The sequence below is a fragment of the Lissotriton helveticus genome, chromosome 2_1 (assembly GCF_964261635.1).
Source record: "Lissotriton helveticus chromosome 2_1, aLisHel1.1, whole genome shotgun sequence".
NCBI lineage: Eukaryota > Metazoa > Chordata > Amphibia > Caudata > Salamandridae > Lissotriton > Lissotriton helveticus.
In genome coordinates this window covers 2,080,711,974-2,080,728,612 of record NC_136059.1, presented here as the reverse complement: position 1 = coordinate 2,080,728,612, position 16,639 = coordinate 2,080,711,974, and the positions used below count along the sequence as shown (strand labels likewise).

The 16,639-nt window shown below is 45.0% G+C and overlaps 1 protein-coding gene across 2 annotated transcripts in view; it reads left to right on the top strand.

Annotated features, from left to right (window-relative positions):
• The window catches only part of MFAP3L (microfibril associated protein 3 like), a 238,900-nt gene extending 223,176 nt beyond the window's left edge, over positions 1–15,724 (top strand). For both annotated transcript variants that reach the window (XM_078677061.1, XM_078677062.1), the window contains exon 3: positions 10,814–15,724. In XM_078677061.1, coding sequence (XP_078533187.1) covers positions 10,814–11,646 — 833 coding nt within the window. In that variant the 3' untranslated portion in view covers positions 11,647–15,724. The remainder of the gene's footprint in view (positions 1–10,813) is intronic.
• The last annotated feature ends 915 nt before the right edge of the window (positions 15,725–16,639 follow it).

Genomic DNA, 16,639 nt, shown 5'->3' with positions numbered 1-16,639 from the left:
ATGAACGAAAAGGGCTTGGTGAGGGGTGGTGGGTGGGTTGGCGTCAGTGGCAGGAGGTATAGGGTGGTGTGGGAGACTGCAGGTGGGTCTGCTGGCGGGCTGGAGGTGCTTAGCTGTGAGCAAAGGTGTAAAGTGGGTGCTTGCTAATATGTGCAGCGCTGATCATGGTTGTGTGTGCTGTGTGTGTGGGAGGGTCAGGTGCTACAAGGGGGTAGGTCATCGTTTCCCACCTCCTGCAGGAAGTGCACCACAAGGATGGCCCACTCAGGGGATATGAGAAATAGCTATGGAGTTGAGCCGGAGTCAGGCTGGCCCTGTGACGGATGAAGAACTGTATATTTTTTACGTGGGAATTGTTAGAGACCTTTTTGAGGAACTCTAGTGCCTGCTTCGATTCCTCATTGTGGTGTACCCTCACAAATTCATCTTCCCACTTTTGACGCAGTGTTGAGGGTAGCAGCCATCAGTTTGCATGTGGCTTATAGAGACAGGTAATCAGGTGTCAACCGACACCCATAGCCAGGACGGTCTGAAGCACTGGGCGCGCCGTGGGTTCCCCCTCCTAAAGGTCCCAAAGGGTTTGGCATGTATGAATGAGCTGTCTGTGTTAGAGGAACAGCCCAGGGGGGAAGTTCATTCTCCTTTACTAGTTGGCCGAAAGGGAGAAGTTAGCTCTTGGCAATTAGGTCACCCGTCGTGAGCACCACGTGGTCGGTCCAGACACTCAGCTACCTGCAATGTAAAAACTTGGGTTGCAACGTAGGCCTTCTAGGAGCAGATAGAGGTAACCAGCCAAGTAGCGCGTTGCCTGTGCATGCCAGTTGAGGCGGTAGTCCCCGAGACAGACTCCCCACACTTGTTGGTCAGGGAAGAGTGGGTATACAGCTGATTTCGCCCAAGTAACATGAAGTCCCACTATGTTGGCATACTCCGCCAACATGTCCCAAATCGGTTAGAGGTCAGTCGATATGTCTCGAATGTACAGGAGTAGGTTATCCGCGTATCAAGATATGGCGTGTGTTCTACCTGCGAGCTGGATGCCCCACTCGTGGCCCTCCCCGAGAAATTATATGCCAAGAGGCTCCGTGGTGGGCGTGAACAGAGGGTAAGAGAGTGGACACCCCTGTCTCATACCTCGGCCAACCGGGAAGGCGGCCCAGGCGGACCAATGAAGCCAGTGTGGAGAAGAGCAATCTGGTGTAGGCTAGAAGTCTTGGTCCAACCCCCATGCGGAGGAGCACTACTAACAGATAGTGCCTCCATAGCGTATCAGAAACCTTCTCAAGATTAAGGATAAGGCAGACTGACCGTGGGAACCGCCCTTGTTCCTGGTCCAGTACATGGAAGAGGCGACTGATATTCTGCGATCGGCCAGGACCTTGGCCAGGGTTTTGTAATCGGCTCTGAGGATGGTGATGGAACTGTAAGAGGCTAGCAGTAGCGGGGTCCGGCTGGCTTGGGAAGTGAAACCAATAGGGACTCGTGAAGTGAGTGTGGGAGTTCACCGGTGTTTAATGCTGCATTATACATTGCTGCCAGGCACGGTGCCAGGAGGAGGAAAAGTTGCTGTAGTACTCTATGGGCAGTGAGTCAGGGGTGTGGAATTTATTAGAATATCTACTTGTCCATAGGGCAGGTTGCTTCATAAATCTACTTGTCCTGCAGCAAAATCCACTTGTCCCTTTGGTGCCACGTAGTACAGCGACAAATTATGGCAGCAATCTCATTATATAAGAGCTGTGGTATAGCCTCTCTGATTATGCCAGTGCTCATACCATAGTAGTGTTTGAACACTTGCAATCCCCTTATTTTGCCACGTTTCCGCAGATCTATATACTGGGGCTGAAGGTAGTGGTAAGCAATAGTTCCAGGGTTAGAATGCCCTTTTGAGTCTCTGGAAACCTACTACCTTGCATGTTTCAAGGTTTTTCAAGAACTCTTCTCTAATCTTTTCCCATACTCCGAAATGTTGGAAATTTACTCCCGACAATGGCAGACGTAAACCTTCTTCTAGAGGTGGGAAAAAAGTGGTTGAAGGGAAAGTGAACTTGCAAACACTCAGATTTTCGTATGAACAAATCCACACATGTATATTTGCTTATGCTAAAATGCAGTTACCAAATATTTTCTAGGAGTACTATTTCTTGTCCTACTTCTGTAAATTGTTCGGAATTCACGAAAGCTGTGTATCTGCACTTAATGCAAGAACATATAACATGGGTGCACTTTTGAGACTTTCTTTAATAATTGGGCGTTGACCATGACCTTTTGTGATTATTACAATTCTGCCTCTCTCTCTCTCTCTCTGTATCTACTAGCTTCACTGTGAGTGACAGCATTCTGCTCTTTCACAAGGAGCTTATCAGCAATCAAGGTAGTTTTATTCAGTGCCAGTAACTACTGTGGTAGTGTGTGCTTTTCTTGAGACCAAAAACTATTTCTGCTTTTGCCAATGTTTGTTATAATGGTGAGGGCCCGGCAGCTCCCACACCACTAAGGTTTTACAAAAACCATGCCAAAACAGTTCACACATTGACAAAACTAAAAAGCTGACCACCAATTTCAAACCTACTGGCTTTGTCAATGTTTATTTGTGTTTCCCATAATCTTATTGAAACTGGTTACACTGATTTTCCATTATGAATATTTTTGGAAAATACTAGCATGCATCAAGATATTTTACTAAATGACGCTGCAAAGATATGGTAACTGAAATTTTACAGTATTTTAGCAAACTGTTTTTTTTCCTGCTTTCATTTTTTTATGAACATTTTATTTTGAAAGCAGAGTCATCTATCTTGCTTTCAAGCTTCTGCAAATATTTGCATCAAATCAGAGAGCATTCTGGGAGCATTATACACGGCCTCATATTGCTAAACTTTGAAAATGTGTGTACAGATTTTATACTCGAACCACTGTCAGTAGTGCAGTCAGAACATACAGCATTTACTTAGACTGTTCACCCTAATAATAAAGGTTTTCAATTAACGAACAATAAATACAGGTTTGAACAGCATTAACATATGGACAAAAATATTACCTTAACTACAGACAGTGCCCTTCTCTGATCCATAATGTGGTACTGTAAACTGGCAGCCAAAAGGTTTTTGCTGCAAGGGTTGGGACTACTTGTCCCAAGGACAAAATACACATGAAAACTTGTTGCCTTTGACCCCAAACAATATGTCCTGTGAGTCGGGATATAGGAATTCCACATCCCTGCAGTGAGTCTAGTCCCAGTGCTTTGTTTCAGGGTAGGTTGCAGATGGCCTGCCTCTAGGGAGAGCCTGGTGGAGGCCAGAATGCTTGGGAGGGTTATACATGCCAGAAATGTGGTGGCAAGATCTGCCGATGTGTCGGGTGGGGCCTTCTATACAGACAAGTAATAGTCATAAAAGACCTGCAGTATATCAGGCTGCATGTGAACTGTAAAGCCTGCTAATTTGACCACTTCAGTGATGGGGTGGGCCCCAGACTCCTGCCAGATAAGCTAGGCCAGGAGCCTGCTGGATTTGTCTCCCTTGTGATGGACTTTTGCCGCATGGGCTGTGAAGTTATAACGTTGCAGGTTTTCTAGGAGGGCAACGTAAGCGGTTTTTGCATCTACGAGTCGGCATTCTCTGCTCTGCTCAGCTCTGCCAGGGTGCGTTCAGCTGAGGTTATGGCCTTCTCCAAGATCCTGTGGACCCCGGAATTTTGTTGAATACAAGCTCCACACATTACCACCTTGAAGGTGTCCCACTCCAGAAACCGAGAGGAGGCAGTGTTTTGGTTCTCAGAAAAATGCTGTCAGATGTTGTCACTCTGCTCCTCCCAGAACACCAGGTCTTTCAAGCAATCTTGCGGTAGCTGCCATGTCAGAGTAGGGGATGAAGGGGGGTGTCATTTAAGATCCATGACTTGTGCGTCATGGTCAGAATCTACTCGTCGCAGATAATCTATGTGGTGAAATAGAGGTACCAGGGAGGCAGAGCAGAGGAATCAGTCAAACCACACTTGTAGAATGTGTGGGATGGAATGGAAGGAGTATAGTCTGGATTCAGGGTGCTGAGACTGCCACACTTCTGTGAGTGACCAGGGGCGTGCCCAGCTCCTGCGCATGTAGGGAGGAGTGGGGAACAGTGGGTTTGGAGCTGTCCAGTAATAGAATAAGCACACAATTATAATTTCCACCCATGGCATCTTGGTTTTATGGGCAAGCTCGGTTGAAAGGGCATCCAAGAATGCCCCCTGTTTGTGCGTAGATGCTGCCAAGGAGAAGCAGTGGGATATCCGACTGGCCCTCAAGGCGGGCAGTGCGACCTTCCCTATCAATGGTCGCATTTGTTTCCTGAAATGATACTCCAGGTCGTGCCCAAATTAGGGCACCCCTCCCACTCGCTGAATAGGTGGTGGCGCAGAAAAGGACCCTCCACTGCCTACGCAGGCAGTCTCGTTCTCCCGCTGTAATATGGGTCTCTTGCAAAAAGACAATTTGCGCTTGCTGGCGTTTGATATACGAATACACAGCGTAGCGTTTTCTGGCAGTGTGCATGTCGTGGATGTTCAAAGTGAGGTACTGTATGTCAGTGATGTGCAGGTGTCGTGAGTGCAAGCCGCAGGGGAGCCATGTCCCGGTTGCAACACCCCGTCACGCCGCCTTGCCTACACCCAAGGATCCATGAAAAGCCCTCCCACCAGAGTGGTGCAGAGGTATGGTGAAAAGTATTCAATGGTAATGGAGTCACCTGGGGGAACAAAGTGTCCTAATACTGGGAGCCTACTACAACTGAAGGGGGTGCCCAAACAAGGCATGCTCGTTTTGCCCTAAAGCAGTGTGAGGATGGGGTTGGCAGCCAGTGTGCAGCTGCGCAACTTTAAGTCAGAAAATAGGGTAGGCTGGTGTCTACAGGGGGTCATGATGATGCCCTCGAGGAGAGAAAGGGGAGTGTACAACTTGTAATATGCATGTGTGAGAACCTTCTGTGGATGGAATCCCCGCAATGGGAGCAGGTGGTCAGAACGGCAGATGCAAATTCCAGTCTATATCAGCCCCGGGTCGGCAAGCCATGAATCTGTGCGCCAAGGCACCCCGCAAAAATGTTGAGCGCTCATGGGGAGAGGCGCAGCATGTGGGAAGGCTCTATTCAGCTACAATTTAGCTCCCTGTGCACTTCAGTGATGATGCTGACAGGGAAAGACTTTGGTGGGATAAGGCCCCCGGCCACCAGGCACCACCTCCCATCAGCAACAGTCATCACCCTGCGTCGAGCACCTCAATTATCTCAACAACTGCGTTGAGTTGGGTGAGAGTGAGGGCCCTTCTGTGGTAATGTTGGAGTTGAAGTATTGTCAATGCTGGGTCCCTGCCTACCCTGGACATCACCTGGGCCCGCCAGGAATTAGTGGGCCAAGCCACGATTGGTAACCTCTGGCTGACAGTCTGTTGTTGCTGTCAGTTACAGGTCAAGTCCATGACTGCTGGCTCCTGGGCTACTGCCCATCACCTAGCTGTGATCTGCTCTAACTGCCGCCGGGTCGTCTGTGCACTTCAGTGTCCTCCCCATCATACCAGTGGCCAGGATTATATGAGTGTGCCGGGCGAGCTGCCGGAGAACTAGGGAATTAATCCACCATCTTGGCTGGCTAACATTGGTATGTGCACAGTGCCTTGAAGTTGCCGTCTTCAATGGTTTTCTGCACTGGAGTACAAGTAATTGAATATGTTTATTTATTGCTAATCATTGGCTGTGCAGAGCCATTTGTATAGAACACGCACCTGTTTTGTTTTAGATATTCTTATTGGTAAACTGTAGAACGATATCAAAACAAACCATCAAGGAGGTATATATCAATATGGTATGCAATGCATAGAAACCAGCACAGTTGCCAAGCTTATCAAAGTTTCATTAGGTATTCCTCACCCCTTCCCCCAAAAGTAACAATCCCTCCTAACCAGCTCCCACCCTCCCCCCTCCTCCCCCCAACTGGCTCCTTTCTATTGCAGAGGTAAGCGTGGGCTAACCATGCAGCAAATATAAATATATTGACTATTTCAGGCGAACTAGACATTGTAATAAACATTATAGTGTTGGACGTGTCCTAATTAACCGAGGTTCAGGTAGTGACTAACAGTGAAAAAAACTAGTAGAGTGCTATACCTTTGTGGGGTGGTCAGAGGGGACGTGTATCATCTTTAATCAAATGTAAAAATTCCTCAGCCAACAAAGCCCAGTCTTGGGCTATTAGGTATTTAAGTAAATCTGCTCTCTCCCATATATGTAAGTGGACGCCTTCGGATAACAGCCAGGGAGTGGTAGCCACTCCCCAGGAATAAGTGGTCGGTGATACAGGGTTATTCCATCGTAATGTACTGTAGTACCTCATCAGTAGAAGACCCATGTTGACTAATTTTGTCTAAGCTGTGTTGGAATCAGAATGAGGAAAAGGCCTAGTATAAGCATCAATAAGAAATTGGATAGATGAAGACCTGGGGTTTCATACAGTACTGAAAGGACTCCATCCCACTAAGCCCATAACATGTGTGGAAGGTCACCATCAGGAGAATGACAGCGGGAACAAACTGAGGGCAGACCTGGATATATCTTAGAAAGATGATATGGGCTAGATAAGCCCTGTTCAGAAAATTGAATTGAATATATTAAAAGTGTAAGCTGTGAGAGACTGTGTGTGGGTGGGATAATACTGCACCATTCTGAGTCATGTAGCGGACGGCCTATGTCATGTTCCCATTTTTCTCGAAGTGTAGTTCTGGCACAATCCCAATGTTGGAGGTGAGCTTGGTATAGCCAGTGGATAAATGTGTGCTATCCCCTACTGTATAGAGTGATTGTATAACCGTGTTTGTAGAGGGTTCCATGTCTCTAACAAAAAATATTGTTCTCAGCACTTGTTTGAGTTGAGCATAAGTGAGAAAGTGGCCAGAGGGAATCGTATAGTCTGCTTGGAGCATATCAAATGAGAACAGTTCCCCGTTAGAAAAGAAATCAGAGTGTTAATTCCCTGCGCAGCCCATTCCAATAAATGAGACTGGAGTATAGAAACATTGAACGCTGCTATCACCAACAAGGGGATTTCTGAGGCATATAGAGATCTACATTTGTAGCAGGCCCATAAATGTCTAAGGCAAAAAAGGGTCACAGAAAGCAGCAGGCAGGTGGCATTGGGGAAGGGGCACTTTAGTGAAAGGGTAATGGTGTGTAAGAGGTCGAGATTCGTCGTCCATCGGGGAAGCCAGCCTCTATGAATCAATCAATTGCATTTATAGAGCGCATTACTCACCCGTTTGGGTCTCAAGGCGTGAGGCTCTCAAGGCGCTAAGGGGGGCTGGGAGGTAGTGCTGCTACTGATCGAACGGTCAAGTCTTGAGAAGTCTTCTGAAGGTCAGCAGGTCCTGGGTTTGTCACAGGAGGATGGGGAGGGTGTTCCATGTCTTGGCGGCGAGGTGGGAGAATGATCTGCTGCCGGAGGTCGTTCAGTGGATGCGAGGGATGGTGGCGAGGTCAGCGGAGCGAAGCTGGCGGTTCGGGCTTAGAAGGTAAGGTGTTTGTTGAGGTATGCTGGTCCGGCGTTGTGGAGTGCTTTGTGAGCGTGGGTGAGGAGCTTAAAGGTGATCCTCTTGCTGACGGGGAGCCAGTGCAGGTCTCTCAGGTGGGCAGTGATGTGGCTGTGATGGGTGATGTCGAGGATTAGGCGAGCAGAGGCGTTCTGTATGTGTTGAAGTCTTCTCTGGAGTTTGGCCGTGGTCCCACTTAGAGCGTGTTGTAGTAGTCCAACCTGCTGCTGACGAGGGCTTGGGTGACCGTCCTTCTGGTTCCAGTGGGAATCCATCTGTAGATCTTGCGGAGGGTGTTGAAGCAGGAGGAGGAGACGGCTTTGACTTGCTGGGTCATTGAAAGTGTTGAGTCCAGGATGTACCCCAGGTTGCGTGCGTGGTTGGCGGGTGTTGGTGAATCTCCCATTGTGGCCGACCACCAGGAGTCGTCCCAGGTGGAGGCGGTGGAGCCAAGGATGAGGACCTCTGGAAGATCAGCTGGGTGTCGTCAGCGTATGAGAAAATGTTGAGGTCGTGTGATCGGATGATGTTGACGAGTGGTGCTATGTAGACGTTAAAGAGGGTCAGGCTTGGGGATGATCCTTGGGGTACGCCTCAGGTGATCTTGGTGGCTTCGGATCGGAATGGGGAGACAGACTCTCTGGGTTCTGCCGGTGAGGAAGAAGGTGATCCAGTCCAATGTTTTGTCAAGGATCCCTGCTTCGTGGAGTCGTGTGTGTAGGGTGTAGTGGCAGACTGTGTCAAAGGGGGCTGAGATGTCCAGGAGGATGAGGGCAGCGGTTTTGCCGCTGTCCAGCAGGGCCCTGATGTCGGAGGTGGCAATGAGGGCGGTTTCAGTGCTGTGTTTGCTGCGGAAGGCGGATTGAGACGAGTCTAGGATGTTGTTCTCTTCTAGGAAGTGGATTAGTTGCCTGTTGACTGTCTTCTGGATGACTTTCGCCGGGAGCAGGGAAATGGGCCGGAAGTTCTTGAGGTCCTTTGGTCCGTCTTGGTTTTCTTGAGTAGAGCGTTGATCTCTGCGTGTTTCCAACTCTCCGGGAAGGTGGCGGTCTCGAAGAAGCTGAGATGAGAGAATGTCCTGCTATCCAGCAAGTCTGCCATTGAAGATGGGCCGTATGAAAATAGCTCTCTTTTACTAATGAATGGGTAAGATAGCTGGAGTTTGTTGAATGGTCTGTGCATACTGTCAAAATTGAGTTCGAAGTGTCGGACCGTACAAACTTTACTTCAGTTGTATTTTGCATTGTGGTCCACTGCACCCAACAAAGGTGTAGGGCGCACACATTTAGGATACTAGCTTTAGTATCTGCCACAAAAGTATGCATAGGGAGTACAAAAAATGTTTCCCTTTGCAAGTGGACACTCTGTCAAAATAGCTGTCTGCTCTGCAGTGAGAATTTTCTCTGTGGGGGTAAAACAATTCCTCTTCAGTGCAGTATACATGTGATCTGTATGTTATGGGGGTCACTTGTCCCTCCTTTTAAACTACATGTGTAGTCTGAAGTGCCAGGGATAACTCTAATTGGTAGGTTTGTCTTATTGCCCCACGTCTGTAAGTAATTCATCTTAACATGTCGGCTTGCAGTCCAAGTGAGATAGTTGTGTGTGTTTTTATCCATTTTCTCTCTGAAATTGAAGGAGTGATTAAATCATGTGTGGCTTAACCCGCTCAGCAAATTGTGGCAAGTAAGCTCTTCCAAAGTCCAAAACCCCCACCAGGGCTTGCATCTTTTTCAATGTGTTTGGAGGTTGCAAAGTAGCACACTTTTGTAGGAAGTCCTATGCTAAACCTTTGCCCTCGATGGATAATCTATATCTAAGGAAAATCATGTTAAGATATACAATCTAAGATTTTTGTACGTTTATTTTGTAGCACTGTTGGGCTAATATACCCACTATTATGTCCATTCTGTCCAAGTGTTCTGTTAAATCATTTGTGATGTAGATGTCATTATGTTGTTTTGTATTGTTTACTAAGTTTGTCATCAATTCAGTACTGTGAGCGTTTTTACCACATGTATGCATGTATGTGCATTTATATTTCTATAATCTAAAACTATTCTATTTGAATTGCATGGTTTCAACACTGAAATGGGAAAAGGGGTAGAAAACGCATTATGTAATTTATGGACTTTATTGAAATCAACATCCTGGTCTAGGACATAATATGCAGATGGATGAAACTAACAAACTATACAATGACAGATAAAGCAATTAATAAACAAAATATTAACAAGAATTTTAACAGTTACTTCAGAATATTATGTCCTGGAATGATGGAACCAGTTGTTCCATCATTACCTACACAGACACTAACCTGTCCCTTCTAGCCCTTAGAAAAATAATATTCCCTTGACATAAACACTGCCTACGTATACTCCAGTTGGCATACCAAAGGCATGTCCTTCCAAATGGATGGCAGCACCAGCCTTCTCTCCAGCTTCCTGCTTCGTTGTTGAAGTTTCCCCAGAGTAAACTGTGAGCTCACATTAGCAAGATCAGAGCTAAGTTATCAAGGAGCAGCACAATCATTGGGCCATTGGTGTTCCAACTTGGTTACTTTGTTTGGCACTTACATGTCAGTTGCCCCCCGAGAGCTCAATGACCGGGATCAGTCCAAGCATTAAATGTAGGCCTAGAACTACTATGGAAAAAGGGCTTTAACTGCACTACCCGTAATATGAAAATGTTATGTTATGTTATGTTATGCGTATTTATTAAGCGCGCAGCTGCTCCAGCGAAGGAGCGTCCTGGCGCCCGACAAGGCAGCAGCACAAAAACTAAACAACACATTGTAATCGCAGCTCAGCTGTTAAACCATATTACTTTGCTGCTCAGAGTTTGATATTTCAGCATCCGAAAAGTGCCAGTGAAATAAAGGTACATAAGTGTCTTTATAAACCTGATCCAGGCAGCTATAGACCAAAATAGTGTATGTTATGTTTTGGAGGACTGGTAGATCATCAGATAGGTAGGCTATGGGTTTTGTGTCTTTCTGTGGCTTACAAACTCTGCATGGATTAGCAATATTTAGATTGAGTTATTGGGTATGCATTATCCCAAATGTATTGCCTACACTTTACAGTGGTGTGTATCTTGCTCACTTGACATTCGATTATTGTAGAAAATATGAGGTTATGTAAGACCTGATCCTGTAGAAAATGTTTGAAATGGAAGCCCTAATTAAACTGAATTTCATGTCAGACGTCAGAACAATATCTTGTTTGGACCTGAAGTTTTTTCAATTTTCTTTTGCAGATGGAAAGTGGTGGATCCTTGATGACGGCCTGTTGAACATCACTAGTGTGACCTTTGAAGATCGTGGTAAATACACATGTGTGGCTTCCAATGCCCACGGAAGTGTAAATAACACGGTCACCCTGAGGGTCGTCTTTACCACTGGGGACATGGGCATCTACTATATGATTGTCTGTCTCGTAGCTTTCACCATTGTTATGATCTTGAACATCACACGGCTGTGCATGATGAGCAGCCACTTGAAGAAAACTGAGAAAGCCATTAATGATTTTTTCCGTACAGAAGGAGCAGAGAAGCTGCAAAAGGCATTTGAAATTGCTAAGCGTATTCCAATCATCACATCCGCAAAGACTCTTGAGCTTGCCAAAGTAACCCAGTTCAAGACAATGGAATTTGCCAGGTACATCGAGGAGCTGGCTAGGAGCGTGCCGCTCCCACCTCTTATCATGAACTGCAGAACTATAATGGAGGAAATTCTAGAGGTGGTTGGACTGGAAGATCAGGGTCAGAACTCTGTGGGGCCCGGCCCCGATGGGCAACGTGGTTGTGATGGGGTGCTGTCTATTCAAAATGTTTTAAAGCGCAGGGATTCTCCCACCACTGACTCTGATGCCTCATCGCTCCATGATGCACCACCGCAGCAGATTGCAATAAGGGTGTCGGTTCATCCATTAGTCGCACAAGATTCTCTTGACACCCAATCACAGCACAGTGCACAGTCTGAGAACAAGGAGGAAGCGATTGCACAAGCACCAGCACTTTCTTCAAAGCTAACCACAGTTGTGTCAGTTGAGGACTCAACTGCATGCGTTATTTATGAAAGCCATGTATAGTATCCAAAAAATCTATGCATATCATTAATGTCAGGTAGAGCTCCTTATGAAAGTCAGCAGAACATTCCACTTAGCCTTATCAAGAGACTCTATCATATGTAAAGCATGCTGGAGATATATGTCAATGTTCATTTGGCAACATAAATGTGTCTTTAAATTTCTAGCCCTCAGAATTGTTTGTTAGAATTATTTACCTCTCGTATGCTTAGATGCGATTGATCTCTAGGCCACAGTCTTTGTCTGGGACATACAAAAGCCTAACATCCAGAAACAGTTAATCTCATTTCACAGCTATGCAGTAGCAGTGTTTCATAGCACGCTATAGGCAACAAGCCATAAGGCACAGCCCCATAGGCAGCAAGCGGTAAGGATGATCCCTAGTGATTACAAGGCACTGGTAGGAGCCTTGTAACTCATCACGTAAAGCCATATTGTCACTTCTAGGGTGTTTGTGGTAACATGACATGTTCTTTTTAGTCTGTTGCCACCTTATTTAAATTTTCTTGAACCTACACTTCAGAGTAGGAGAGCAAAAATAAACACTGGGAGTATTAATTCTTAATGGTATGTTGTCTAGCTCTTGCTCATTCCCTTCCTCATTTTACATGTCTATTTTTGCTTTTCGGAAACCGCCATCAGGTTAAGCTAATGCACAATAGGCACCACTGTGATAAGCGGGTCTGTTTGCCAAGAAAAGTTTTATTATTTGCACTGGAAACAATCATACAGCTTCTTGAGAAACAGATGCGAAGACATTAACTTCCTATTCTACTATGTGTGTATATAGCACTAAATTCTGTGCTGCAGTGCACGAAGACCGTAAAAGAAATAACTTGTAAAAGAAAGGCAGGACTGTAAAATAATCTTGGAGGGCACTTACCCCGGTGATACGCTGACATTTCCCTTTCCAGGCAGCCACCATCTTTAGTGAGATGGAAATTCCACAATTGACATGTAAACGTCTGGGTGAGGGGGATGAACAACATGAAAGAATGCTAAAAGTAGTGTGTTTGCCAAGCATCTGTATATGCAATGCCTGTTAGACCTGCCCTCATTTCTAACAATCCCTTTATAGCAACTGTTTATTGAACCCCTTCTTCTGGTGGAGCTTGGTTCCCGCCATCCTTCTGGTGGAGCTTGGTTCCCGCCATGTACCCCCTAGTTTATCCTAACTTGAATAGCTCCTCCATCTCCACCATTCATGGTGTTGGGATTGGAGCGCAAAGCCTGGAGCCTCAAATCTTGCTCAGTAGTCCAAAACGTCCAATTGGTTACATAATAGTTCCCCTCCTATCCCTTTCTTTATGATTATAACACATTTCGGCTTTGATATGTTGAGTGGTTCTACAAGATCTGCTGATGGGTGAGATATGATCGTTGGTCAGTGGTCATTTCTAATTGTCATACTTGATGGTGTGACGTATTCACAACCAGTCTCTGGGTCTAAAACTGGTTATTGATCAACCAGCTCTTGTGAATCATCTGTAGTGAGAAACATAGCCAGTTATGATGCAACATGATACCAAAGGCTTTCTTGTGTATACTTCCTGCTATAATAACCGTATTAGAGTCATGTTATACAACATTTATGACTTCCTTCTGTGGTGTTGACGCACATGCATCTAATCACTTTTCTCGATGTCCATATCTCTTGCGCCTCTCATGTGAATGTTGCATTATTTCTTTGTGGGATTGTTCCATTGATCATGACTCCTGAGAGCCTCATCATTTGATGCAGCTGATGGAGCTGCATCTGACCGTGCATCTGAAAATGAGATGTATCAGTCACTCATCAGTGAAGCACTTGAATTACTAAGATATGCTTTGAAGACTTAGCAAAGGACCTACTTCATTTAGTGTTGCTTATCTTCAGCCCTCTGGGCCACATTTTTTGTGTCCTCATGAGCTTTTTTCTTGATGCTATTAACATCCAGCCTTGGAAGTGTGATTGTTTTTCGACTTCTATAACAAACAGGCACACCCAGAAGAAATAGGTAAGTGCTGATACCAATTGTGTTAAACTTGTAGAATATAATACATTTAAACATAAAGCATTCATCTATGACTTCCAGGATATTTCTTCATGACCTCATAAAACCAAAGAAATCCAGAGTTATAGCTCCCTAAACTCCTGATGGATGACCTGGTAAGTGCAGCATGACTGGATTGTCACCGTAATTGGTGCTTTGGCACACATGATGTTCCTTCAACAACCTCTTCATCAACCCTTTCATGCAGCTACAGTTTACCTATGACCTTGGAGTGGCATGTCCACCATCTTCCAAGGTAACTCTTTAGGGATTACGATCTGCTCAACCTGAGTAGAGTGCTACTGGAACCGACTGACAGTTCGCTCAGAGAGTGTTTGCGTATGATGAAAGCTCTAAAGACAGATTTTGAAAGGCACTTGATATGATATATGGAATCTAGACGCCGTTATTTTGTTTTTGATTACTTTATTTACTTGCTACATATCAACCCAAGGTGTAACCTTGCTACCCTCGAAAAAAAGGAGGTATGGAAAAAGCTTTTGACTCGCACATACACTATCCTTTCAGAGGGGGTTATTGGTGTCTACATTGGCTTGATCTCATAGAACTACCTGTCCAAAGGTAGTCACTAATCAATTTTCAAAAAACATATCCTCCCTTAGCAGTCTTTATAAGTATTGATTGGCAAAGGTAATAATCAGATTTGTAATTACTACAACTCTAGAAGTGAAGCACCAATGCTCGGACATCAGCTGAGCTACGCATTGTGGTGAGTTTTTGCTAGAAATGCAAAAATATGGAAGCATGGAGGTACAGGAAGTAAATGTAAACTAAGGGGGAAAAAAATTCAAGGCTTAGTCAGGAAGGAATGTACATTTCGTGTTGCTACATTGGTCATCTTTGACAATGGCAAGTGCTTGAACTTGGGGATCTCCTCCTGAACTCTACGTCCTAACATATGAATTACAGTGTTTCCCTATGATTCTCATTGATGGGAAGAGAACTATTTAGTAATTTGTTCTTATTGTATTGTCGCACTAACTATGGAGAAGTTTTACATTGCTGCTCACAGACATTTTATAAATCATATGATGTCACAAAATACATATCAAATATATTTTAAGCTATATATTTACCCTTTCAGTTCAGTGAAGGAATTGAATGAGATATAGGATAGGAAGCTTATTTCACAGGCCATAGATTTAACCACCCCATTGTTTGAGGGCTTCTTTTACATCACAAGAGCACTCCATCATGAAAGGCCTGTTCACTCTATTTGTTCCTCTGAATTCATTGCACGTCATCAGATCTATAACTAAAAAGGTTTTTATCAATGCAAGCAGTACAACGTGATCCTAAAAATCCTAGGTAAGAAATCTTGACAGCCCCACCAGACTCATCGTTTCGTGTATCATTGCATGACGGACTATTGTACATCTCAAAAGTATACTGAATTATGTTTTCTTATATACGTTCTGCATTCAGAAAGATTTAAGGTGGAAGCCAGACCTTCTGACTTAGCCAGTGTTTCATTCTGATGTTGATAAAATCTGCATAGTAACATCACCTTGCCCTCCATGTGTTGTCTCGAAACAATTATTTCTGTGTCTGGTGTAGAGCACCTCGGCTCGCAAATGTTTCTTATAGGCTTTTTCATCTGCTGCAAACTATTCAACGGAAAACTTTCTTTTTCGAACATTTCCTCGGCGTGGGACAAATCTCCCTGCCGGTTCTTTTTGAAATTGTAAAGAAGTGTCCTGAATTGAATTCAGTGAGGACTCTGTTAACTGCAGGGCTCTAAAAGAAAAGAAAAGATAGAACTACACTGAAACCCCAGGAATATGAACCTGATAATTCCGCGTCACTAGATGTCCCCACAGAGCCAGCACAGTGTTTTAAAAAGTACAATCAGTTTTATGATGAAAACCTGCATTACTCTCTATGCTCAGGTTACAAAAATAACCCTTTTATTATATACCACATGGATGTTTGCTCCTCATGTCACAACTTGTGGATTTAAAACTCACTTTAAAAAAAGATGTTATCAAATAAGCATAGTACAAGTGAATAAATGATTAATTATGAAAGTTACGTGTTCTATCTGTGTATTTGTCTTCGTTGAACTCCTTCCCCTTGTTCACCCTCAACCACTCCGCCCGCTCCCGACCTCTTCCTACCCCGTCCTATTTACGTCGGCAAAGCTCCAATAAAGATGGTGAGTGGCATTAACTAACTTCCCTTGACAAAATCAGGCCAGTGGGGGCTTTACTTTTTGTCAGGGTGGGGTGGGGGGGTCGACGCAAGCCGATTAACTTTGTTTATGCGGTGTGTTGCTGTGCTTTGCGATGCCGCATGCGCGCCTAGATTAAGACCTAGAACTCTGCCTTGCCCGTTGCCGCGTGAGCGCCTCGCCATGCTTCGAACGAGTTCAAGGCGCTTCCATTCTGGACTTGTCAGGCACGCCACAGGCACCTCGGAGCTGACAGGAATGTACGACCTGTTCGATTCTGTTTACGCGGTGTTTACTTTAATAGTGCGCCACTGGAATGTACTTTATGTGGCGCGGGAAACAGCAGTCGCTGAAGTGTTCACCTACAAAAAAGTTGTCAAACAAAGCCAATAAAAATCACAAACCAAATGATTGCTGTAATTCATTCTTTGGAGTCACTCACTGAATATGTATCATTGCTGAATTTTCACTTTATCATTTAAAATGTTTCTGATCTACGGCCATTTGCTGGTGGATGGGGTAGGGGGTGGAGGGAGGGGAATGTATGGACATCCGAGAAAGCGGAATAACTGGGGAAGTGGCATTATCACCGATTTCTAATTTCTGCGCCTTTCCCAATTTAAGATTGTAGCTTTGCTTTGGCGGAAAAATATCCAGGAGTGTAATCCTGATATAGCCGGCGGCTGGCTCTACAGGCCGCACGGAGATTATCTGCTCACACATAATCGGTGCCACGTTGGAAAAAAGGGACAGTGACACTGGAAGATGGGAT